Source organism: Heterodontus francisci, chromosome 5 (assembly GCF_036365525.1).
Source record: "Heterodontus francisci isolate sHetFra1 chromosome 5, sHetFra1.hap1, whole genome shotgun sequence".
Classification (NCBI taxonomy): domain Eukaryota; kingdom Metazoa; phylum Chordata; class Chondrichthyes; order Heterodontiformes; family Heterodontidae; genus Heterodontus; species Heterodontus francisci.
Window position 1 is genome coordinate 105,200,632 of NC_090375.1, and position 27,314 is coordinate 105,227,945.

General features: G+C 42.9%; 1 protein-coding gene and 1 long non-coding RNA gene across 3 annotated transcripts in view; one reads left to right on the top strand and one right to left on the bottom strand.

Moving 5' to 3' along the window:
• Positions 1 to 5,414, top strand: part of LOC137369988 (uncharacterized) — a 33,748-nt gene extending 28,334 nt beyond the window's left edge. Inside the window, exon 4 of the long non-coding RNA XR_010975058.1 lies at positions 4,674 to 5,414. This is a non-coding gene — a long non-coding RNA (uncharacterized lncRNA). The remainder of the gene's footprint in view (positions 1 to 4,673) is intronic.
• A 12,812-nt stretch (positions 5,415 to 18,226) lies between these two features.
• Positions 18,227 to 26,577, bottom strand: penkb (proenkephalin b). Of its 2 annotated transcripts, XM_068030875.1 has the most exons (4): positions 26,320 to 26,577; positions 26,000 to 26,113; positions 25,116 to 25,256; positions 18,227 to 19,182 (listed from the first exon to the last, which is right to left on the bottom strand). In XM_068030875.1, the coding sequence occupies exons 3-4, from the start codon at positions 25,251 to 25,253 to the stop codon at positions 18,526 to 18,528; spliced, it is 795 nt and encodes a 264-aa protein (XP_067886976.1). In that variant the 5' UTR covers positions 25,254 to 25,256; positions 26,000 to 26,113; positions 26,320 to 26,577; the 3' UTR covers positions 18,227 to 18,525. The 2 variants fall into 2 exon arrangements, with proteins under 2 accessions (XP_067886976.1, XP_067886977.1); XM_068030876.1 differs by lacking the exon at positions 26,320 to 26,577 and having other exon boundaries at positions 26,000 to 26,187.
• Positions 26,578 to 27,314: the final 737 nt, after the last annotated feature.

A 27,314-nucleotide genomic window follows, 5' to 3' on the forward strand; every position in this document is an offset into this window, starting at 1 on the left:
ATTATTAGGGTTTAACACCTTTGTCAAATGAACAGACAACAACAGCTTTCTTGTAGGTTTAAAACAGAAGATTAATTATTATTGAGCAATATGCCTTATCCTGAAATTGTTGCAACTGCACTCACTCACACATTGACTCGCTTGCACGCGCACACACATACATACACACACACACACACACACACACACACGCACGCACAAAGAGACAGATAGAGAGAAAAAAGGGGGCAGTGGTTTTTAAGTGAAGTAGAGTTTTGGGATTTGTGGTAAACCTGTTGGATTCTCTCAGAAGTCAAGTTCTCGTTGGTTGCAGGCCTGAGGTGTTCGTAGATTTCTTTCTTGGTAGAAAGTTCAGTTTGAAGACAGAGGATTCCAATTTCACTGCTGCATAAGTTAAAATGTAGAATTTACAGCAAGGTGCCTCCCTTCTGGCTTGCTGGATGTTCTCCCAGCTCTTAGCTGGACAAGCTTCTTGGTGATGCTTCTTTCTGGGTGTCTCTCTCTCTCTCTTCAAGGACTGCCTTTTTAAGGTAAAAAAGTTTGTCATATCATTTTCTGGTAGCAGATGCCTTGGTCACTCCCCCATGATGATTACACAATGGCGCAGGATGGGGATAATCTGGTTATGATGTTTTCACTTCGTACCTTCTTTGTTTTAGTAGAACCCATTCAATCCAGGAATGTGTCAGGATTGGTGTAATTGACACCTTTCAACCTAGTTCGGCATCCTTTGTTCTAAACAGTGTGGCAATGTTCAAATATACTTGTGGCCATTTTTTACAGCATTGTCCATGTTTTAAAAAATAGTCAATTTTTTATAACTTTTCAATTTGAGCTTGTATTTTTTCATCACACTTCTCGTAAGTGCGACAATCACCAATAGTAATTTCCAGTCTTTGGTCTCAAAATGAATCAGTGCAAGATATAGTCTCACACATATAGTCTTCTTGTTCCGAAGAAGGGTCACTGACCCGAAACGTTAACTCTGCTTCTCTTTCCACAGATGCTGCCAGACCTGCTGAGTGGTTCCAGCATTTCTTGTTTTTATTTCAGATTTCCAGCATCCGCAGTATTTTGCTTTTATTATAGTCTCACACAGATCTCTCTGCCCTGTGCCTTTACTGCCTAATTGATTTCCTTTTGTTAATTGGTCACAGCTTTTTTTTAACTCTTCATTAAATGGGATGTGAATGTCGCTGGCAATGGCAGCTTTTGTTGCCCATTCCCTAATTGCCCGTGAGCAGCCTTATTGAACTACTTCAATCTGGTGTAGATACACCCACAGTGCTGTTAGGAAGAGAGTTCCAGGATTTTGACCCAGCGATAGTGAAGGAACGGAGATATAGTTCCAAGTCAGGATGGTGTGCGGCTTGGAGGGGAGGTTGCAGATGGTTTTCCAATGTGTCTGCTGCCCTTGTCCTTGTAGGTAGTAGAGGTTGCAGGTTTGGAAGGTGTTGTTGAATAGGGCTTGGCAAGTTGCTGCAGTGCATCCTGTAGATGGTACACATTACTGCCACTGTGAGCCAGTGGTTGAGGGAGTGAATGTTTAAGGTGGTGGGTGCGTTGCCGATCAAGCGGGCTGCTTTGTCTTGGATGGAGTTGAGCTTCTTGAATGTTGTTTGAGTTGCACCCATCCAGGCAAGTGGAGACTCTATCACACTCTTGAATTATGTCTTGTAGATAATGGACAGGCTTTGGGGAGTCAGGAGGTGAGTTACTCACCACATGATTCCCAACCTCTGACCTGCTCTTTTAACCACAGTATTTATATGGCTGGACCAGTTAAGTTTATGGTCAATTGTAACCCCCAGGATGTTAATGTTGGAGCATTCAGCAATGGTAATGCCATTGAATGTGAAGGGGAGATGGTTAGATTCTCTCTTGTTGGAGATGGTCATTACCTGGCACTTGTGTGGTGTGAATGTTAGTTGCCATTTATCAGGCCAAGCCTGAATGTTGTCCAGGTCTTGCTCCATGCAGGCAGGGACTACTCCTGTATCTGAGGAATTTGAAAATGATACTGAACACTGTGCAATCATCAGCAAACATCCCAATTCTGACCTTATGATGGAGGGATTATCATTGAAGAAGCAACTGAAGATGTTTGGGCCTCGGTCATTACCCTGAGGAACTCCTGCAGCAATGTCCTGGAGTTGGGTTGATTGGCCTCCAACAGCCACAACCACCTTCCTTTGTACTACATATGACTCCAACCAGTGGAGAGTTTTCCCCTCGACTCCCATTGACTTCAATTTTGCTGGGGCTCCTTGATAACACTGGGTCAAAAGCTGCCTTGATGTGAAGGGCAGTCACTCTCACCTCACCTCTGGAATTCAGCTCTTTGGTCCATGTTTGGACTAAGGCCATAATGAGGTCTGGAGCCGAGTGGCCCTGGTGGAACCCAAACTGAGCATTGGTCAGCAGGGTATTGCTGTGTGAGTACTGCTTGATAGCACTGTCAATGACATCTTCCATCATTTTACTGATGATTCAGATTAGACTGATGGGGTGGTAATTGGCCAGATTGGATTTGTCCTACTTTTTGTGGACTGGATATAACTGTGCAATTTTCCACATTGACAGGTAGATGCCAGTGTTCCAGCTGTACTGGAACAGCTTGGCTAATGGCATGGCTAGTTCTGGAGCACAAGTCTTCCAGGATGTTGTCAGGTCCCATAACATTATGCCAGGCCATGAGGTTACAGATTGTGGTTGAATACAATTCTGCTGCTGCTGATGGTCCACAGCACCACATGGATGCCCAGTTTTGTGCTATTAGATCTGTTCTGAGTCCCATTTGGCAGTGCCACCCAACACGATGGACAGCATCATCAGTATGAAGATAGGACTTCGTCTCCGCAAGGACTGTGTGGTGGTCACTCCTACCAATATTGTCATAGACAGATGTATCTGTGACTGGTGGATTGGTGAGGGCAAGGTCAAGTAAGTTTTTCCTTCTTGTTGGTTCTCTCACTACCAGCTGTAGGCCCAGTCTGGCAGATATATCCTTCAGGACTCAGCTGGCTCGGTCAGTAGTGGTGCTACCAAGCCACTTCTGAGTACATTCTGTGCCCTTCCTACCCTCAGTGCTTCTTCCAAGTGGTTTTCAATATGGAGGAGTATTGATTCATCAGCCGAGGGAGGGTGGTAGGTGTTAATCAGCAGGAGGTTTCCTTGGCCATATTTGATCTGATGCCATGAGACTTCATGGGGTCCGGAGTCAATGTTGACTGTATACCACTGTGCTACCACCTCTGGAGGGTCTGTCTTGCCGATGGGACAGGACATACCCAGGGGCGGTGATGGATGAGTCTGGGACATTGCCTGTAAGGTATGATTTGGTGAGTATGACTATGTCAGGCTGTTGCTTGACTAGTCTGTGGGACAGCTCTCCCAATTTTGGCACAAGTCCTCAGATGTTAGTGAGGAAGACTTTACAGGGTCAATTGGGCATGTGGTGCCTTTGTCATTTCCAGTGCCTAGGTCGATGCCGGGTTGTCCGTATGGTTTTATTCTTTGTTGACTTTTCTATAGTAGTTTGATGCAACTGAATGGCTTGGTGGGCCAGTTCAGAGGACAGTTAAGAGTCAACCACATTGTTGTGGGTCTGAAGCCACATGTAGGCCCAGATGAGGCAAGGACAGCAGAGTTCCTTCCCTAAAGGGCATTAGTGAACCAGATGGATTTTTATGACAATCCGGTAATTTCACAGTCACTGTTCCTGAGACTAGCTTTTTATTCCAGATTTATCTATGAATTGAATTTAAATTCCACCAGCTGTCGTGGTGTGATTTGAACTTGTGTCTCTGGAGCATTAGTTCAGACCTCTGGATTACTAGTCCAGTGACATAACCACTATGCTACCATTCCCATATCACTTGAGTTTTACTTCATGTACACTTGGTTCAGAGCCCTATGTAGTCTTATCCTCAGAGCACTATTGGTTCACAGACTTCCAAATCTCAATGCCCTGAATAAGACTTGTTTACAGTTCTATTCCATGACTATATTTAGCGAACAGTCCTGGCAGATCCCACCTCAGGAAGCTGTGACTTTTATCTGCTGGTATTCCTATAGGTGACATCACCATGGATTGTCAAGATCTTTGCTGCTGCCAGTAAAACTTGCAGACATCTGCATTGTTCTGTTGTGGCAGTCTGAGATCAAAAGGAATCCTTTCTAATTCAAATATGCTGTGGTGTTAATGTTTGGCACACTGATAGCTACATGTGTTCTGTCAATGAGGCCCTTACTTGTGGGAACCAAGCCACATGGCAAAAGTGCTTTCAATTTGTTTCTTCCTTCTGACAGGGAAACTGACATATGTGTTGTCCTTGACAAACACAGCTGCTTTAACCCGTGTGATACATTGGTGTACAGATGTCTGAATGATCTAGGAAATGTCACCAGTGGTGGTTTGAAGTGAGTTTGTGACATAAAAGTTCAATGCTGTGGTGGATTTGCCTGCAATGGGAGGGATTGTCCTTCTGTTGAATGTTGCCAGCTCTCGTAGACAGCACAACTCCCTGCTGAAATTTGGAGGCTGAAGGCAGGTCTCTTCAGATGTCCCCAAGCATGTGTGCCTGGGTCATACATGTAAGTCCTGGGCCATCTGTAGGGATGGGCACCAGACGTGAGAGTTGTAAATGAAACTCCCTTTTCTCCCTTCACAGGAACTACTACTTCTTCTCTAAATCCAGGATGGTCGTTGGCAGGGCAATGGAATTCCCAATACCATATTACTGTTGCAAATGTACAACCACAGGAATGCTGAACTTCAGAAAAACACCAGCAAAAAAAATGCAAAAGATATAGATTCACAAAGTCAAAAACACTTGGAAAAATTCAAATGTCACTTCTAATAAAAAAAAGGATACATTAGAAAAGGTTCGAAGAAGGAAGACCAGAATGATTCCAAGTAGTATGGGACAAAATTATGGAGACAGTTTCAAAGCAGATGTCCTCAAGCCAAAATCTGAAGACTTGTATCCTGGAATGATACAAGTTGGGATTGAGTAGGATTGAGATGCCTGGGTTGCAGTCAATAGTATGAAAATCGAATGCTACAAAGGGTGGGCAACCTGCTCATCAGATTACCGCCCACACAGTGAAGATGAAAAGTACTACCATTGTTTCAATTTTGTTGATATGCAGGTTGTCTAGTAAATATACAGCTCGCCCTCATCTCCTCTCATTATTTCTACTTTTCCTGAACAACTGATTTTTAAAATTCATTTGTGGGATGTGGGCATCACAGGCTAGGCCAGCATTTATTGCCCATCCCTAGTTACCTTTGAACTGAATGGCTTGCGATTTATTAATTGAATTCAAATTTCACCACCATCTTTTACCACTGCCTCCCCTGTTACTGCACACCGCCTTGATGGTTGAACAATATTTTCACAATCCCTATAGCATCAGAAGGATAATTTTTAGCTTTACCACCTGGGCAGTAACCTGGCAGAACAGATCACCCACCAGTTGTAGGACCCACCTGATTTTCATTGCATTGAAATTATTGGAATGAAAATCAGCCAGGTTTTACGATGGGTGGGAACTTGCTCTGCCAGCTTACTGCCCAGGTGGTGAAGTTGCAAATTATTTAGATCTGGCAATGGAAGTTCAGAAGCAAATTGACTCTCTGTTGCAAACTCGGTAAATCAATACCTCAGCCAGGCATGTCCCTAGTAGTCCAAGGCAGTGATAATGATTAATCTGTCAACCTGTCTTTTACTGGTACTTGAAGAGTAGACGTGTCACTGGACACTAGGAATTTTCTCAGTTGGCTCCAAGGCTCTAGGGGATAGGGTGGTCCTGGTTGGATAAGTAGTTTGAAGTTTATCAGTGCTCTGTGCCAGTAAGATCCACAGTTTTAGCTGGTTAAGCATGAGCAGTGCACTATTGATGGTCCCTGACTTCGGCTCTGCCAACAACCTGCCAAGTTTACTTCAATGGAATAAAATTCAGGATAATTGTACAACAGGGTGAGATCCATAAGAACATAGAAAATAGAAGCAGGAATAGGCTCTTTGGCCCCTCATGACTGCTCCACCATTCAATAAGATCATGGCTGATCTGATCCTGGCCTCAACTGCACTTTCCTCCCTGCTCCCCATACCCCTCGACTCCCTTGTAGATCAAAAATCTGTCTAACTCAGCCTTGAATATATTTAATGACACAGTCTCCACTGCTCTCTGGGGAAGAGAATTCCAAAGATAATGACCCTCTGAGAGAAGAAATTCCTCCTTATTTCTATCTTAAATGGGAGTCTCCTAATTCTGAAACTGTGCCCCCTTATTCCAGATTCCCCCACAAGGGGAAGCATCCTCTCAGCATCTACCCCATCAAGCGCCTCAGAATCTTATATGTTTCAATAAGATCATCTCTCATTCTTCTAAACTCCAATGCGTATAGCCCCAAACTTCTTAGCATTAAAGGAAATCCAAATGTTTTCTATAGGCATATAAATAGTAAAATGGTGGTAAAAGAAGAAATGGGGCTGATTAGAGACCAGAAAGGATATTTACACATGGAGGCAGAGGGCATAGCTGAGGTACTAAATGAATACTTTGCATCTGCCTTTACCAAGGAAGAAGATGCAATGTTGAAAGAGGAGGTAAGTCAGACACAAGAGGGGTTTAAAATTGATGAAGAGGAAATATTAGATAGGTTGTCTGAACTTAAAGTGGATAAAGCACCAGGGCCGGATGAGATGCATCCAAGGATACCGAGGGAAGTGAAGGTGGAAATCGCAGAGGCACTGGCCATAGTTTTTTAGTCTTCCTTAGACTCATGGGTGGTGCCAGAGGACTGGAGAATTGTAAACGTTACACCCTTGTTTAAAATAAGTCCAGCAACTACAGGCCAGTCAGTTTAACTTCAGTGGTGGGAAAACTTCTAGAAAACATCATTCGGGACAAAATCAATAGTCACATGGACAAATGCGAGTTAATTAAGGAAAGCCAGCCAGGATTTCTTAAGGGAAAATCATGTTTAACTAACTTGCTGGAGTTTTTTGAGGAGGTAACAGAGAAGGTTGAGAGGGCAATGCTGTTGACATGATGTACATGGACTTTCAAAAGGCATTTGATACAGTGTCACACAACAGACTTGTGAGCAAACTTGTAGCTCCTGGAATAAAAGGGATGGTAGCAACATGGATACGAAAATCATGAGGGGTCTGGACAGAGTAGATAGAGAGAAACTATTCCCACTCATGAAAGGATCAAGAACGAGAGGGCACAGATTTAAACTATTTGGAAAGAGAAGCAAAAGTGATATGAGGAAAAACTTTTTCATGCAGCGAGTTGTTAATTCTGGAATGCACTGCCTGAAAGTGTGGTGGAGGCAGGTTCAATTGAAGCATTCAAAAAGGAATTAGACAGTTATATGAAAAGGAAGAATGTGCAGGGTTATGGGGAGAAGGCAGGGGAATGGGACTGAGGAAATTGCTCTTTGAGAGAGCCAGTGTGGACACGATGGGGTGAATGGCCTCCTTCTGCGCTCTAACAATTCTGTGACTCTGTGAACCTTTCCTCATAAGATAACCCCTTCATCCCAGGAATCAACCTGGTGAACCTTCTCTGAACTGCCTTCAATGCAAGTATATCCCTTCTTAAATAAGGAGACCATAACTCTATGCAGTACTCTAGGTGTGGTCTCACAAACCTGTACAATTGTAACAAGACTTCCCTGTCTTTATACTCTATCCCCCTTGCAATAAAGGCCAACATTCCATTTGCCTTCCTAATTACTTGCTGTGCCTGCATACTAACTTTTTGTGGTTCATGTACAAGGACACCCTGATCCCTCTGTATCACAGCATTCTGTAGTCTCTCTCCATTTAAATACTATTTTGCTTTTCTATTCTTTCTACCAAACTGGATAACCTCACATTTTCCCACATTATACTTCATCTGCCATATTTTTGCCCACTCACTTAATCTATCTATATCCCTTAACGGACTCATTGTGTCCTCCTCACAACTTGCTTTCCCATCTATTTTTGTACTGTCAGCAAATTTGGCTATAGTATACTCTGTCCCTTCATCCAAGCCATGATTATAGATTGTAAATAATTGAGGCCCCAGCACTGATCCCCGTGGCACCCCTTTAGTTACAGCATGTCAACCTGAAACTGACCCATTTTCCCAACTCTCTGTGAGCCAATCCTCTATCCATGCTAATATATTACCCTCAATACCATGAACTCTTATCTTGTATAGTAATTTTTTATGTGGCACCTTATCGAATGCCTTTTAGAAATCCAAATATACTACATCTACTGGTTCCCCTTTATCCACCCTGCTTGTTACATCCTCAGAGAACTCTAATAAATTTGTCAAATATGATTTCCCTTTCATAAAACTATGATGACTCTGCTTGATTGTATTATGATTTTCTAAATGTCCTGCTACTACTTCCTTAATGATGGATTCCAGCATTTTCCCAATGACAGATGTTTGGCTAACAGGCCTCCAGATTCCTGCTTTCTGTTTCCCTCCTTTCTTGAATCGGGGCATTACATTTGCAATTTTCTTGGACCTTTCCAAAATCTAGGGAATTTTGGAAGATTACAACCAATGCATCCACTATATCTGTAGCCATTTCTTTTAAGACCCTAGGATGCAGGTCACCAGGTCCAGGGGACTTGTCAGCCTTTAATCCTATCGGTTTTCCTAGTACTTTTGCTCTAGAGATAATGAATGTTCCTCCCTCCCTTTTGCTCCCTGATTTTCTACTATTGGGATGCTTTTAGTGTCATCCACTGTGAAGACAGAAGAAAAACATTTGTTCAAAGTCTCTGCCATTTCCTTGTTTCCCATTATTAATTCCCCAGTCTCATCCTCTAAGGGACCGATGTTTACTTTAGCACCCGGCAGCATGCTTTGAACTCAGCAGCGTGCCCGGACTGAGCGGCAGCTACACATGGGGGCTCATTAGCATCACTGCGATGCAACGCCACATCCCCCGCCAATATTACGTGGGGAGAGGCAGGAAATCCGCTCAGTGAAGGACCTTTTGACAGCTGTGCAGCAGGCGCTGGGACAAGTGCCCCAGCACCTGCTTCCTGAACCAGAAAGTTAACTCTGCTTCTCTCTCCAGAGATGCTGTCTGACTTGCTGAGTTTCCCCAGCACTTTCTGCTTTGCTGCCACATAGTTACCCCACTGTGTCCCAGTGTCCTGTGAAGTTGCGATCCTCTTCTTCCACTCAAGTGTAACATTCCTTTTTGTAGGCTTGCCTTACCTAGGTGAATAATCTTAATTTCACACATTCCAGGTTGTGAGATTTAAATGTACCATAAAAGGCAATTACACAACAGAAATAAAACCATAACTGAAGAATATCTACATACTATGGGCTTCTAATCATCTGACTGAAAGAACACAGACTAATATACATTTGGAATTTGTATTCATTTCTCTGCTAATTGTTATATGAAAATACATGTAATGGCAATTAAACGATCTTTGTGAAAAAAACAGGAAAATATGTTCATCTGCTGCATTGCCAACTAGAAATATTACACCAATAATTATGATCAGCTGCTGTAGAAGAAAAGTGTTCGTGAACATGTTGTGTTGATGTGTTATAGATGAAAAACCATGACAACAGCACAGAATTCTTCACTAGTCCTGCAATGATTTTCAAAAATGTGCAAAACAAAGCTTGCAGCCAGAAGTTAGAGCAGTTACACAATGGGGTCACCTTTGCATTTAAAGGACCGCACCAAAAGTCGAGGATGGCAGAGGGGTGCTCTAGGGTGGCCCCACAGTTCATTGAATATTCCCTGCTCACTCTCCTCCAGGTTGTGTGGGCAAGGTGGGAGGTCCTTTTCCCCAGCCATGGTAAGAAGAGGCCCTTCCACCTGAACAAGGCAGCCTGGCTGGAGATGGCAGAGGAGGTGAGTAGCCATGGGGCCAACCAGCATCAAAGAGTCCAATGCCGGAAGAGGATGAAAGAGCACTCCCCCAGCCAGCCGGGGCCCCTCTAGGCCTTGTGCGCACAGGGTACAACCGCCAAAGTCATCCACAGCCAAAGGGCAATCAGATCAGCAGCCTTCCTCCAGTCAGGCTGCTAACGCAGAGGTTGCAGAAGGGGCACTTGCAAGCGTTTACAGAGAGCACACTAACACAAATGGAAATGCACGGGTGTCACAGCAATGTAAATACGTCTTTCATTAAATGTTCCTCACCAAAATGTGTGTCCTTTTCTCTGTGTGAGTGATGTGTGCCAGCATGTAACGCCAATATCATACTTCTTTGCACCGTTGGCCTTTCAGGAGAGCCAACGTTTGCAATAATATCATTGCCATGCCGCCATTACTCATGAGCATCTCCACAGATGCAGTGACATGGACATTAACTCAGTCAGCTGATGCCTCTAATGGTTTACACAGGGATGCTGCAGATGTGGACTGGTGCACAGCAGGTGAGCGAGTGTGAGGTGTGGCTTGCAGAGCTCATGTCGGTTGCTATGGAGCAGACAGCCTTTGTCTGACAAGCTACTTCCGTACATCCCTAGCTCACTGCTAGCCCTGCGTGCAGAGCCTGGGTGCCATCTGCCCTCCCGTGTGCCTGTCCTGTTGTAGGTCCTCAGCGTCCTCATAGTCCGAGAAGGAATCCTGTTGCCGTCTCTCCTCAACATGCCAGGCCTGCCCCCTATTGGGTGCATAGTTGTACAAAGCACAGCGAGCAGCAAAGAAAGGAGCTGGCCTTTTCTGCCTGTAGTACAGGGCATCACCCTATCTATCCAGGCATTGGAAGTGCATTTTCAGCATGCCGATTGCCTGCAAAATGGTGGCTGATGTAGCTCAGTCCCTGGCATTGTATCTCTCCTCTGCAGCAGTAGTGGGGTCTCTCACTGGTGTTGGGAGCCCTGTCTGCAAGGGATAGCCCTTGTCTCCAAGAAGCTACCCCTCCATCTGAGCTAGTTCAGTGAACAGCGGTGGCAGCTGGGACTGGCACAGGGCTCAGGTGTCATGGCAGCTGCCTGAGAAGCAGGCACAGATTTGCATGAAGCATCTCTGGTGATCACATACCAGCTGCACCTAGATTGAGAGGTTTCCTTTAATGATAACGTCTGCAGGTGGTAGCCTGGCGGGAGGTCTTATGGCCACATGGGGGCAGTCTATGAACCCTAAAATCTTTGGTTCTCCGGCAATGGTGCCGAAACTGATGGCCCTCTGGGCCTGGCTGTGAGAGTCTGTCCTGAAGCAGACATACTTACTGGCCCTTCGTTGCAGGGCATTGGTGACCTCCCTGATGCAGTGGTGCACTGCTGACTGTGTGACCTCACAAAGGTCTCTGGTGGGCCCCTGGAAAGCTGCATAGGTGTCAGGCTTAAGAACTGCTGCCACTATGAGGACTGCAGGTATAGGATTTCCAACGAAGCCCATGGGCTGCAGGTCATCGTTGAGCAGGGCACAGAGACATGTCACCACCCTCTCTGCATGCGGAAGCGCCTCTGACACTGGTGCTCTGACATCCAATTGCATGTCATGTGGGGTCTGTAGATTCACAGCGACTGTAACTGAAAGCTCCCTTTGGGGGCTGTTGCTCACCACCGAGGGCCTCTATGTGGACCACACCTGCCTGTTGATTTTGCCTCCGGTGCATACGGATCCTCAAGAGAAGTTATTCACACAATGTAGAATGAACCATATCCATTTCTATGTGATAAATAAAGTTGTATCCTTCATTTATTCAAAGGTTCCTAACAGGGCAAGGATTGGTTTTGATGGGTAAATCAGCTGCTTTCATGGATCAACTATGTGGCATGGCATGGCATTGCCCATCTTGACTAATACTCAGAGTGGCACAGCATGACCACATCAAGATCCTACCAGCTGCATTGATTGCTCCCACCGTCCATATAACCTTAATGCTCCTACCCTTTCTGGCACCATCCCCACTGTTACGACCAGGTGAGAAAGAGGTCTATGGTTCCCTTTCAGCCTTCACTGGTCTTACTGTAACAGGGTTTTAAATTTTAATCACACTGTGTTTTTAGCTCCCTCTTGGTGAATCCTTGTTCACCACTTTCCAATTATAAGACAAAGAAATCAGCACAAACAGGATTTCTCAGGTTTAAAGAAGAAAAGTTGAAATTTATTAAACTTAAATTTGAACTCTAATTCGGTTAATGCCTATGGATGCACGACACACCCATGCTAGCATGCATATGCGATACACACATTCAAATAGAGACAGAAAAGAGCAGAAGAAAAATAAAGTGGAAGAGTTTGAGGCAATATCTGAAGAGTTTTTGTTATGGTTCTTCAAGCTCACTGTAGAGTCCTTAATTGTAGGTAGATCTTGCTTTTCGTTGGGGCCCAGTATTCTTCTTAAACCTTGTTCACTGTAGGAGACTTTTCTCTCTTGGGGTTCATGCGTCTTCAGTGGATTCAGAGGCTTGTGGGAAAGAGATGGGAGCAGACAGGAGAGAGATGTTCTCAGTCCAGGAGCAAACAGCTTTCTCCCAAACTGTTTGTACAAATTCAAAAAACTGAAGTTGCCCAGCAGGTTAGTCATGTGACTAGCTGGTTTGACCATGTCCATTTGTATATTTGGCCATCTTAGCAGTCAACCTGGAATGTGAGCTCCCCCACCTTCAACATCTGGTGATCAAAAGTCCATTGTGGGTTGAATGTCAGGGAATGGCTGCTTTGTCCTTCCAAACACTCTCTGTTAATATGCAAATGACTTTTCCAGCCACGGCTGAGCTGTTCAACAAGTCCTCCCCTCACTCTAGTAACAGCTTACAAATTAATGTTCATGACAAAATGAATGTGCCTCATTCTTGGCAGGTGGAGGCCTAGCATGACACCACACACAGGGTGACCACAGTGCCATTGCTCCTTCACACACATAAATAAACACAGAACGTACACTGTTTACGGAGGGAGGGTACACAGTATCTCCCTTCATACCTGAAGAGCTTTCCCTCCAGTAACCCAGACCCCCTCCCTCCTCCCTTCCAGAATGCAGAGCAGAGACCCCTGTATATCTGGACTTACCTTCACTGTCCAGTATTCCTGCTTCTGGTGTCCCATCTGGTTCTCTGCTTGTGAACGGGACGGCACGTGACGGCTGCCCGTTCTAATTAAATTGTTGACGTGTGGAGCGAGAGGTGGTGGGAGGCATAATTTGGAGAGGTAAATAGCGTTTTACATATTCTAATTGGGGAGCTGCTGCCAACGGCTGGGGGTCCGCACCGAGGTCCCCCCACCGCCGGTAATATGCGGAGGGCCATTCTTGATGTTGGGGGTCAAGGCGGGCCTCTCCTCACCGAATTTTATGGGCCCCCCACCCCCCCCCCCCCCCCCCCGCCACGACCCATGGTGTCGAGGGGCTCATAAAATTCAGCCCTCTGTTTTTACTTCTTGCTAGTTTGCTCTCATATTCTAATTTGTCCCTCCTTTTTTTTTAGACATCCTTTGCTAGTTTCTAAATTTCCCAATTTTCTGGCCTACCACTAATCTTCACAGAATTGCATGCCTTTTCTTCCAATTTGATACCAACCTTAACTTCCTTAGTTAGCCACGGATGATTCATCCTTCGCCTAGAGTCTTTCTATCTCAGCAGAATATATATTTTTTGAGAGTTATGAACTATCTCCCTAAATGTCTGCCACCGCTTATCTACTTTCTTACCGCTTAACCTATTTTCCCAGACCACTTTAGCTTTCTGCGGGATGGTAACATAGTGGTAATATTAAGGAATAGTAATCCAGAGACCTGGACTAATGCACTGAAGACATGAGTTCAACTCCCACCATGACAGATGGGGGAATTATATTCAATTAATTAATAAATCTGGAATAGAATGCTAGTCTCATTAATAATCATGAAACTATTATTTTAAGGTAAGATCGTAGCATAGTGGTAATGTCACTGGACTAGCAATCCAGAGGCACAGGCTAATGCCCTGGGGACACAGGGTTCAAATCCTACCACAGCAGCTGGTGGAATATAAATTCAATTACTTAATAACAAAAATCTGGAATTGAAAGTTAGTCTCAGTAATGGTGCGATGAAACTATCATCAATTATCATAAAAACTCATGTGGTTCACTAATGTCCTTTAGTGAAGGAAATCTGCCATCCTTAGCTGGTCTGATTCTCAACTGTCCTCTGAAATGGCCTAGCTAGCTTCTTAATTAGGGCTGGGCAACAAATGCTGGCCTTGCCAGCAACACCCACATGCCATGAAAGAATGAAAAAAGCTGTCTTTATACCTTTGTATTTGCCTTTATTTAAGTTTAAGACACTAGTTTCAGACCCAAATTTCTCACCTACAAACTGAATGTGCAATTCTATCATGATATGATCACTCTTCCTGAGAGGATCCATTACTATGAGACCATTAATTAATCCTGTATTATTGCACATTGCAAAGTCTAAATTAGCCTGCTCCCTGGTTGGTTCCACAATGTATTGTTCTAAGAAACTGTCCCGAATATGCTGTATGGATGTATCTTCAAGGCTATCTTTGCCAAATTGATTTGTCCAATCTATATGAAGATTAAAATCACCAGCGATTATTGCAGTACCTTTCTTACAAGCCTCCATTATTTCTTGATTTGTACTCTGTGCTACAGTGTAGCTACTATTAGGGGGCCTATAAACTACTCCCACCAGTGACTTCTTTCCATTGCTTTTTTTAAATTTCCATCCAAATTGATTCTACATCTTGATCTTCCGAACCAAGATAATTTCTCACTACTGTACTGATCTCATCCTTTATTAACACCTCCCACCTCCTTTTCCTTTTTCCTATCTTTTTGAAATGTCAAATACCCTTGAATATTCAGTTCCCAGCCTTGATCACCTTGCAACCAAATCTCAGTAATGGCTATCATATCATACTCATTTATTTCTATTTGTGCCATCAATTCACCTATCTTGTTATGAATGCTGCCTGCATTCAGATACAGAGGCTTTAATTCTGTCTTTTTTTTTACCATTTTTCTCTACTCTGACCCTATTTTCTGGTGCACTCTTATGTTTGTACAGTCTGTCCTTTCCTGTCACTCTCTGGTAATCATTACCCATATCATTACCCTGCAATATTGCCTTGTCCTTTCTCTTAAACCTTCTAAATTTCCCCTCACCTGTACCCTCCCCACAATATTTAGTTCAAAGCCCCCTCTGCAACCTTAGTTATTCAATTCGCCAAGATAATGGTCCCAGCTTGGTTCAAGTGAAGCTTGTCCCAATGGAACAGCTCCCTCTTTCCCCAGCACTGATGCCAGTGCCCCAGTGAATTGAAATCTGTTTCTCCCACACCAATCTTTGAGGCCCACATTCAACTCTCTGATCTTATGTCAATTTGCTCATGGTTCAGGTAGTAATCCAGAGATTATTACCTTTGTGGTTCTGCTTTTTAATTTAGCCTCTAGCTGCTCATACTCACTTAGTCCTCCCTATGTCATTGGTGTCTATGTGGACCACAACAACTGGATCCTTCCCCTCCCACTCCAAGTTCCTCTCTGGCCCCAAGAAGATATCATTAACCTTGGTACCAGGCTGGCAACACAGCCTTTGGGACTCATGCTCTCGGCTGCAGAGAACAGTATCTATCCCTCTAACTATACTGTCCCTTACTGCTACATTTCTTTTTACTCCCCGAACTTGAATGCCCCCTGCACCACAGTGCTGTGATCAATTTGCACATCCTCCCTGCAATCTCTGCTCTTGTCCACACAGGCTGCAAGAACCTCATATATATAAAAGCAAAATACTGCAGATGCTGGAAATCTGAAATAAAAACAAGAAATGCTGGAAATACTCAGCAGGTCTGGCAGCACCTGTGGAGAGAGAAGCAGAGTTAACATTTCAGGTCAGTGACCCTTCATCAGAACTGGGTCAGACCTGCCAGACCTGCTGAGTATTTCCAGTATTTCTTGTTTTTATTGCAAGAACCTCATAATTGTTGGACAAGTGCGAGGGCTGAGGCTCCTTCAGTGCAAATTCTGGATCCCAATACCTGCCTTACTCATGGTCACACCCTCCTGTCCCTGACCACGGACCAAAGGGTTTCAAGTTTTGAAATGTCAGTCAATAATTATTTATAGTTATATTAAGTGCTTTAACTAGTTAAGCTACAAATTTAATACTTATATCGCCCCAGCCCTAATTTAAACTACTGCCCCAGTTTAGAGGCGAAAAAATGTAAAACTCACCAACCAAATCACCTACCTGCTCACCTAAATAATGCCTCTAGACCTCAGCCCTCAGGTCTCACTCTCTCTTTTGGACTGCTCCTTGCATCTCTACCCTCCACTGCACCAAATTCCTGAGTTAAGTACTCTGTAGATCCGTACTCTGTCAAAGTGAACTCCGTGCTACTTACTCCCACTAGATTATCACCTGGGCAGTGAAGGTGACAATTACCCCTATGGGGGAGAATTTTGGGTTGGTTCAGAATGGGCGTGATATCAGCAGAGGGACCTTGGTGCCCGCCGAGAGTTGGGAGGTTGAACCATTTCTCTGTTGGGGCCTCACTTAAAATGTTCTGGTCCAAAGGAACATCCTCTGATTCCTATCGATTTGGTTCTTGGAAAATTGTCCTGCTTCTGCACAGAGCTGGCCTGCAGGTAGAGCGGTTGGGATGAAGAGAGCGGATCTGGGATGGGGTGGGTGGAGAATGTGTTCACAGTGAAAAGAACGACTTAGCTTTTTGGAGTAGCCTCCAGTGATCTCTTTAAGGATTATAAAAGCAAAATACTGCGGTTGCTGGAAATCTGAAATAAAAACAGAAAATGCTGGAAAAACTCAGCAGGTCTGGCGGCATCTGTGGAGAGAGAAGCAGAGTTAACGTTTCAGGTCAGTGACCCTTCTTCAGAACTCTCCCTTTAAGGATCATTGATTAGGCCTCTGATCACCCAGAAATAATGGGACTAGTATGTACTTCAATGCTCATCCATTTCCTCATGGCAATTGCAATTGAGTCCTGCTCTCGCCCAAGGTAAACAGCCTTGCATCTGTTTTAAGTGAGAGTGCTGGGCACCCTTTGAAGGCCTGCCTGAAAACTGCATCAAGTGAACAAATGGTTGTACAGCATCCTCAACAGATATTCATCTGCTGGTTGCTTCTTTTTCAGGGAAGAAACAGAAGCATGGCAGTTAAAGAAAGAAGAAATAACTTAAATATTGCAACCTCACAGTCTCAGGATGTTTCAATCTAGATATACCTTTGAAAGGTAGTCACTGTTGGAATATAGGAAAGGCAGCAGCCAATTTTTGCATAAGGTCCCATAAACAGCATTGAGATAAATGAATATATCGGCTGTTAAAAATCTCCCCTGCATATGTTGGAGATCATATGTAATATTTGATGTTGAATTATATGGCTACAAAAGTTAAAATTATTTGCCAAGTAAGGTTACCAAGAAGCAAAATAATGACAATATATTAAATACCCTTTTTTCACTGTCTTGTGTATGTGACTTGAATCACTGCAGCTTCTGTTGTGATAGCTTTGAAGCATTACATCTCATTATTATTGTTACTGGGTTGTTTTAGGGCATATTTGCACGCTGAGACTGATCTGACTTGGTTAGCTGCTTTTCTGATTACAGCCAACCAGAATCTTATTTAGATTGCTTACCTCCTTCTTGGCAGGAACTTTAACTGTTCTGTTTAGAAGCAGGAACTTTAACTGTTGTGTTTAGAAGCATACAAACATGCCCAGACTTGTCTGACATCGGTTCAACATTTCATCGTTTAGAGATCTGGGAGGGAGAATCCCTTTTGCTTATACATTTAAATTAAAGTTAGGTAGGTTTACAAAGTCTTGAGGTTTGATCCTGCATTGGATTTACACTCCATCTATTCTCAAACCCAATGATCTCTAGAGGAAATATCACTTCATTTCACTCCAAAGCCAATTCTGGTCCTTGCTTCAGATTTACAGGTTGGTGGGAGCTGTAGTCATTTTGCACTGAAACTGAACAATCTCACATGGCCAGAAAACCCAACTCATACATAATTGCATACACTGACACAGTAAGTTTAATTGCATTATATACTGATAGGCCACCATGGTTTATATTGGCACCCATTCATCAATTGGTAGTATGTCACTAAACAACATTTTTTTTAATGAAAGATGCCCAATTGTGGAAAAAAATTGAATAAAGGAACTGATTGTAAGATTTCACTGTTAAAAATATATTTATAAGTTTGAATGAAAGAACAAATGTAAAAAAACACGAAAGAGTTTAAATATTATTTTGCGGTTAGATTTATTTGAATATGTACAACTAGGCAGTTGAGATCATTGTTTTACATTTAATGAAAATTGGACATTTAACAGTTCGAGAAGAAAGTGCACAAAGAAGGCGTACAATTAAATTTGACAATCTTATCTCGACTAAAGGCAACATAGATCTGCATGTAACATGTAGGTTGCAGGTTGCCTGTTCTTGTTAAACCTAACAAGTGATAAAAAAACTGTACGTTCTAAGCAACACAGTACACTTAAATAAGAGAACAGAGATAGTCTTTCTGATTGCATGTCTAAATTCTCATAAATCCACCATATCTCTTTTCAAGTTCAGGGACTTCTTTGGAATAAATTTCTCCATCTTCATCAGAAGGAACGAGAATATCATTCCAACGTTTCATAAATCCACCATACCTTTTCTGATAATCTGGTTTTCCAAATCTTCTCATGAAGCCTCCATATCTCTTTTGCAATTCTGGCAAATCTAATTCGGGGCTTCTCTTGAATCCATTCATGAATCCTCCATACCGCTTCATGATGTCGCCACGGTTATCAGAGTCGCTGTGATCCAAGTAATGCTTCCGTTCATTGAGCTCACTTAAGTTCAGCAGCTCTCTCAGAATGTCAGCAGAATCTACTGAAGAAGGGCTCTCAATGTCCTTCTTCATAAACCCTCCATATCTCTTACTCAATATCTCTCTTCCCTTATTTTCATCATCAACCTCAGAAATATACATGTCACCACTGTCTGCTTTTTTCATGAAGCCTCCGTAACGCTTCATGAAGCCGCCATACTTTTTACTCAAAAGCAGGCGTTGCTCTTCCTTTTCTTTGCCATTCTCAGAAGAACTTTGACTGTCATCATGGGGTTTTTTGACTTCCTCCAGCTCCTTACACATCCCCCATGCCTTTTGTGAAGGCAGCTTACCTTCGCATTCTAATGTGCAACTCTGAAATAAAATAACATTTATGGATCAAAGAATGGGCAATTCATACTGAAAAGCAGCATGACAGTCAAACAAGTCAAGGAGACATCAATGGGTAAACAAGTTCCTATATTTTAGTGTTGTAAAATCCATTATATCTGCCTGGCCTTGCTATGTGTCGTGGTGTGTGAAGTGGCAGAATTCAGTTACATGCAATACATACATTTAGCAAATTTGGTGCAACATTTTGTGATATGATTCAACTTGTTTATCCAAATTCAGCAGGCACCTAACTTTATAAAACATTTTCTGGAATTTCACAAACTCCAGAAGCAGCAACATCTTGGCAGCACCAGCACTACAAGCAGTGGTTCAATGAACAGATCTACCACCACCTTCTCAGGGCAACGAGGGATAAGTAATAAATGCAATTCTTGCCCGTGTCACCCGGGAACAAAAAAAAAAATCATCCGAGTTGCACTGGAGTATCTTTGGATTGTGCATAACCTCTGAAAGTGGTTGTATACTCTGATCATTTCTCTTTTATATTCAACGCAAGCTGAAAAAATATTTTTCCTCTGGAACAGTTCTGCATCTTGCCAATAAGCTGAACCTTTGAAAGCAGGGCATTGTTGCTACCATGGAGTGTTTTTGATTACTCAATCCAACTAGATCTATTTCCTTCTAAGACTATACTAACCTGCTTTTCCAGGTATCTAACTGCAAATTATGGCTGATTAAAATTCCATAGGTTAGGTCAGGGTCATTAATCCCATAGTAACAACCTCAACATTGTTCAACTGTACCCTATCAACGTTGAACATGTCACTGGGTGCCCAATAAAAAGTCTATAAACTGAATTGAATAAACTGGCTTATATTAACTACAGGAAATATGATAAAAATGGATATGCGTAAGAAACGTCATAAATTTATTGCCTTGGGTTTCAGATGACTGTTCTCATTTGATGCCGTCTGAACGCTTCCATGTAATTGTTGTCTTGGATTACATTAAATATCTGTTATTTTCGAAAGGTTTTTAAACAGCCTCATTTTTTTTTTGTTTTTAGAGAATGGGAGAATATATTGAGTAGGGTTAAATGCCCTAGGTTCGAATTCAATCCGCACTAATGGGATGAAACTTTGCTGGCTGTAAAGGTTTTGTGTAAAATGAGGCAGGATAGTGGCTTAGCACATATTTAGTTTTATTATAGTTTGGAAAAAAGTGTTGTCAGTCATGAATTAAATGTTATTTTTTTCTTAAGCAAGTGAACAATTTCCCTTTAGCTTAAGAAATTGTATATTCCGACAACGCGTAATTTCTGGATATGATTTCTGACTGTTCTCCCCCCACGCAGATACAATTATCTAAAACCAAGCAGCTGACCACGGGTACTAAAAACCCAATTAAGAACTGTGGACTAGGCTTTTTTTTTCTAGAAAACTGAAATTGTAAGATTGTTGTGCACAATCGGCCGTGCTATCAGCAACACGAATAGCCATTGACTTTTCTTCAATGCTCAGGATAAATTCTGTCTCTTCAATTCGGGTTTCGTCCATACAGCGGCGCAGTCGAATCCTTGACATGCAAAGCTAGTTTCTCACTGATATTGCATACGTGTAAACCTGGAACACAGGTTGTCTTACCAGCAGAGACTGAGGACCTGCAATATGTTTGTTTCAACCCTTGATTAATAGGAATTTCCCCCCTTGATCTTTTTAAACTTATGAAACAGAATGAAACAGAAACGACCTTGAGAGAACTGTTACTATTTTAGTCATCTTCGTCCGAGTTAGCTGCATTATATATACATTGTATCCGCGAGACAAACTCAAGATTCTGCCTGCGCCTACTACACATTGCACACTATATACCAAGCTGGTTTACTCATATGTATCCCCCATTTTATATTGCCTGTGGATTTATATCGAATCTGATTGTCGAGTTATAGGCACCAGACTGTATTTGCCCGTGAACATCGCTATCATTATTGGGGAGGGATGGGATAGTGCCACTCCACAACACCCCCCCCCCCCCCCCCCCCGGCATCGCTGGCAAGGCTGGCATTTATCGCCTATCCATGGAAGGTGCCCGGGGAAGGGAGGGGGGCGGGAGGCGGGAGCTTCTTAATTCTCAGTATATCAACATATATGCAAGGTATTTGGAACTTAAAAGAACAGTTTTCAAATGAAGTAATACAATTCCGATGCAGAAAAATTCGATTTCCAGATATCATTCTCCCCATGCTATTGAAATGTTCTAACACTGATAACACTTGTATATGATTGAATTCTATTGAATGTAGTTCCCACTATGCAGCGATCGCGACAACGGTTTCTGATACATTTCCATATCTGAGAAATGCATCGCAAAGTCAGTGGATGCCAGATCAGCACTACAATCATCTGGTTACTATTTGTTTGAGTTGATGCCCAGCAAAGTAATGATTTCATCTTTGATAACTGCGGCCAGATTGCCATCCAATATTATCTCTCTAGTACGCATGGTTAGCGGAAGATTACTACAATTCCCATATCTTTACCCCTGCCCACATTTCAATTCAATGGCTCAAAGAAATTCCAGGCAGCTTGGAATTTGGTTGAAAGATTTAGCATCACTCCGATCTTCTATTCACTCGAATAATTGATCCTAATAAATAATCAGTTTTCGCACTTCTTTCCAAACCTTTCTTTTAATAAAAAGCTAAATGGATAAAATATCAACATTTCTAGTGTGTGCCTGGCCTCCGCAAGTCAATACAAGTAAAATGTGAGTATGCTGTGTCCAGCACTTGTTGCTCAGAGGAAGAATGTACAACAATGTAACGCGATTGTCTTCACTGTTGAATATCATGTGTATTACTACGGGAAAAGGAGACGGTGGATCCTGTCGGATGGTTCCCCGAGCAGACCGTCAAAGTCATTTGGCGGAATGCCTCATCACCAGAACTTTCAAACAAGCACCAAGACGTAGCTTGGCTGGTGGTGAGAAGGGCCCTCCCCGTCAGATCCTTCATGCACACCCGAAGTCTCGCCCCCTCCGCACAGTGCCCCCGCGTTGGCTGTGGTGGGGAAGTGACGGTCGCCCACCTCCTCCTGGAATGTGTCTTCGCAAAGCAGGTGTGGAAAGAGATGCAGTGGTTTTTGTCGAGGTTCATCCCAAGCAGCTCTGTAAGACAGGAGTCTGTGCTCTACGGGCTGTTCCCAGGGACGCACACCGAGACAAACATCAACTGCTGCTGGAGGACTATCAATTCGGTGAAAGACGCCCTTTGGTCTGCCCGAAACTTGCTGGTCTTCCAGCGCAAAGAGTTGTCCACCATCGAATGTTGCAGACTGGCACATTCCAAGGTCCAGGACTACGTGCTGAGGGACGCACTAAAGCGTGGGGCAGCCGCAGCAAAGACTCAATGGGGAAAGACCACAGTGTAAGGTCCCCCCACCAAGCTGAACTGAGGGGCTGGATCCATGGGAAACCCCTCGAACTGTATCGTTAATATTCTCAATTGCTGTAAATGTAAAACTGTAATTGGCATGACAATTGTGAAAGGGAAGGGTTGTGAAGAAACTCATGATAGTATTGAAGGAAACTGATCTCCCTTGCAATGTTTGTATTTTTTGGTGCTGTTTGAAACTGTTTGGCAATGTAATTTTTACAGATTTTTATGAATAAAGTATATTTTGGAAAAAAAATCATGTGTATTATTGGGTGTTGGTTATTGGGATCCCTGTTCAAGGCCGAGGCGGGCAAAGTCCACGCTTTAAAACATAATCCCAGCCCTTTCGTTTGGACCTGTGCGTCCCCTCATGTCTATTAATTGTTACCTATTAGAAACATTTATGTTTCGTACCCGTCTTGTTTTTGTAGTAAAAGTGTTACAGCTTTGCTCTTCACTAATGATAAACACGTGTCTCGGTCATTTATACCTATTTGTAACTATAACACGAACTTTTAATTTCAGTATTTTTGTGTTGTAAAGGAATACGGAAGCCTTATTTTAAAACTTGCAAATGCTGGAAATCTGAAACGAAAAGAGAAAATGCTGGGAACATTCAGTTGCTCAGTCAGCATCTGTGGAGGGAAGGCAATTCAACGTTTTGTTTGTCGCCTTACATCAGAACTGCATCAGGTCTCTTTCCTCCATATGTGCTGATTGATCTGCTGCATTTTTCCAGGGTTTTCTGTTTTCGAGGCGAGATAGACATATTTAGCTTCATAAATTCTCCACAGCCTGTAACTTTTCTCCAAGGTGTGTGTTAATTTAATTGCTAGTTTATCTCAACTTAAGGTTCCACATACCACTGACCACCTCCAGGCGCTTACCCATTGTCTCTCGAGATAAGGAGGCCAAAGAAGAAAAAGAAGGTTCCACATAGTAATCATTCGTTGAGGGCTTTCTTGGACAAGGCACTGAGTCCAGCGATTCATTCTCCTTGGTTAGCCTGCACCGGGCAGTCCGAGTAGGGCAAGCTAGGAACGAGGGTCGAGTCCTAGGAGCAAACTGCGTCTAATGCATTTCAGCTCAGTGCCCTTAACACTGGGGGCTAAACGACCGAATGAGTGCTTTTTTAAAAGTCATATTATTAAAGATTTTCACGATGCGGTACTAAATTTAGACTCCTAGTATCTTATTTAAAAACATGCTACATCAATCAGACAGAAAAAAATGCCCATTGTATTCCAGATTGTCTTTTAAAAAGGCTCCTGCTTTTCTCCAAACTGAAGCGAGTCAATACTGAGAGTTCGTGGCGAGAAGTAAAATGGAATCCCACCCAGAGTTTGAATCCGGTATTACTGAGAGACTGGGACAGGGATAAGAAGGATTTATCGAAGAATTTGTTGTATTTGTTTCCTAGTCTCCATGGGAAAGTCCAGGAATACAAATATAATTCTACCTGAGTCAATTATAGGCTAATTGTCAGGTCCACTACCCAGCGTTATCTATTTAATATCGTTTTTTTTTAATTCTTGGGGAACGAGACTATTGGTGATTAATATGAGAGAGAATTTTAGTTTTGTCCGGAATCCCCTCTGCGGAGCTTTGAACTACGTGACATTTACCGGATAGTTTCTGTGCAGTTAGTCACAACCCACGATAGTTGGCGCTAGTGGAACTTTAGGAACGACCCAGTTTTGCCTCAATTGCTCTCGGAGACTTTTTCTTTGTCTTTGAATTTAGAAATGCATAGGAACTGGCGGGCTGTTTGCAAATAACCTTGTCGTTACAGCAGCGGAGGGACAGCTAAGACGAGCAATCGGTACGCTGATTTTAGAACCATGCAATGTTGTCCTTCTCGCTCAGTCCTTTCTTTCAGTGGTATCCTTTGTATTTCTTTCCTGTCTCTTTCTCAATCTCCATCCCAATATTTATCGCACCCCCCCCCCACCCCCCCCACCCACCCCCGAACGCAGTATTCTTCGCGTTCACTTTACTCAAATACCGTCCACTCGCCCCAACGATTCGCTCTCATCGCTAGATAGCACAGCTGAACACACTGCTTTGGTTAAAGCAAATGATAAAAGTTATTATGAAAGTAAGTCATTTCATTTCTAAGAACTCCCAATCACATTAGACCCGGCGTTTCCATAGGACCATCTGTCTAATGTGGAATCAGCTGAAACTTGGATCACGGATAGTCTGGTTAAGGACTTGACCAAGGTTACAAAGCGACTTCCTTCAACCGGCTTTTGGTCGAGAATGTAAACTTCACATTGGCAATATGGTATCATACCGTGGGCTTCCTAAAGCTGCCAGCACGGCAGATGTGTATGTGTGTAACGGTAGGTGTTTTATCTAATTATTACCATAAATAGCCGTTTTGTGGACGGAACATCTTTATCGGTAGAGGTTCTGTTCATCGGCTAGACCAGCAGTTTTCCCCAAAAATAGCAGTGCGTCTAGATTTAGAACAATATTCCGGGGTCTGCCAATTATGTATCGTTTTAGTGGAACTCACCAGCGGGTTAAACTCTGTCAAATGGCCAGCCAGATGGTAGGCACAGTAAGCGCAGTCCTGATCACAGTCCGCCTCGACCCCCATGAAGGAGGCACATAAGACCGCCACCAGGCAATGACACTTCCACAGTAACGCCATGAGCTGCAAATACAGGGCAGAATACAAAATATACTTAGCCAAGATACTCAAAGGAAAATGCATGTCTTCATTTAAACCTTATTCTGTGTTGGTTCATACATATCTAAGAACTTCACATCATTCTTCACCATATCAATCAATAAATTTAATGACAAAAGACATCCAGTTTGGGATATTCCCTGTTGATGTTTAGCTTGAATAAAATATTGCAGTTCTTTTCTCGAAGCAAAACCATAAATAGCCGTTTTGTGGACGGAACATCTTTATCGGTAGAGGTTCTGTTCATCGGCTAGACCAGCAGTTTTCCCCAAAAATAGCAGTGCGTCGAGATTTAGAACAATATTCCGGGGTCTGCCAATTATGTATCGTTTTAGTGGAACAAGATACCGAGACGGCGATTCAGGAGCAATGCAGTTTGTCAAATGTAACTACAGTGCAAGGCAAGCAATTAGTAAAGATGAAAATTGTATTTTCATTTCACTGTTTATCAGCACCATCACTATCCGGAACAGTGTATATATAAACTTACTTTTCACTCCAAGCATAGTACATCGATCATGCTAAAAGATCAAAGTTGCGTGATTATTTTCGTTGAAACCGCCCCCCCCCCCCCCCCCCACTCGATACAGTTACAGCGAATTTCAGTTTCAGTGGATTCTGAAAGTTCTACTTAATGTTCCTGTTCACAATATACCAGGAACACAAGAATTAGGCTTCGTCTCAAAAGACAAACTGTCTTGCCTTACCTTTGTTGTAGCCTTCCAGACAATGAAACTCGTCTGAAGCTGGACGAAGCTTTTCTGGCTCTTGCAGACTTCAGCTGGTATTTATAGAGGAATGCGTCGATCTCCAGAGATGATCTGGGAAACAGACAAATGCCCGGCAGTTATAGCAAACAGTTTGCCAGTCTACTGATAACTAACTGTCTCGTCCCACGCCTTTAAGTAAGGGCGGGTCGCTGTGGGTACCTATCAATCCTTACCCAAGCTGTCAGGTTGTTAACATTTACAGAGCTCGAGATGGAAGCAACTCGATGGAAAAAGATAACAAGAAGCAAAACAGTTACCTGGATGTCCCATGACGCAGAACGGCCGGACTTCTTTCGCGGCGTGTGACACATTGCCGCCTACGGGAAAACACACTTCAGGATCTAGTTAGAGAAACAAAAAGTGTGGATTTGTAAATGAGGGATGATCGATTGCCCCAGTAATTTTTTATACACACAAGCTGTATCGGATGAGACTGCGGGCAGCATTCACATTCCAATACAAAACTCCCACAACCACTACTCTAAGAACAACATGGACAACCAAAGCAAAGCAACAAGTGAGAGCTGTTCACTTGTAAAGTGTCTCCGAGGGGTTCGCAATCGCGGTTAATGATTGTCAGAACTAGACGCGACTGAAAGGGATCGTGGATTCCTGAGGTGGATTTAGAAAATAGCAAAGGACAAGTTAAAAGTATACGTAAAATACAATTAGTTATTTTGCTACTGAGTGATCTGACACATTTGGTAATATCACACTCCTTAAAGCAGGATTGCACTAAGGTGGATGTAGGTAGCAAGCTGCATCCGATATATTACGCATTCAGCGTGAAGATCTGTAGAATAAAGGCAAATGGGCACATTTTAGAATAAGCTGATTTCACTTCAGTCAGAAATATATATTTTTGCTAAATGGAAGTTCATTGGAGGTGGGCTCCATTCTAAAGTCCAAAACAAAATTCGCTTTGTCATTTTAATTGCACTTTTGCAGAGTTTACCTGTGTGCTGGTAACAAGCGACAGTAATTGTGAAGATGATTGCCAAATAAAATCAGTCCTGACAAAAGCTTTATTTACAAAAGTACGTTTTATGATACCAACTGACCATTGTTATATAGGAACCAGTCAGCATGATTGAGGGATTGTACTTATCCATTTAACACCATGTAACCGCTAACATCTCCAGCTCCCCAGTACGTGAACTCAAGTGTTCCAGGAGTTTTCAGTCCAGCAATTTTGTTGACATTCTGCGTTTTTGTGGTTAAAATCCAAAGGAAGCGGTATCATTTTGTCATT

Excerpts from the sequence above, each read along its gene's own strand:
- penkb (XM_068030875.1), bottom strand. The coding sequence starts at position 25,253 with ATGGCGTTACTGTGGAAGTGTCATTGCCTGGTGGCGGTCTTATGTGCC. Across the intron at positions 19,183-25,115 it reads TGACAGAGTTTAACCCGCTG|AGTTGCACATTAGAATGCGA; the intron begins GTGAGTTCCACT and ends ATTTTATTTCAG.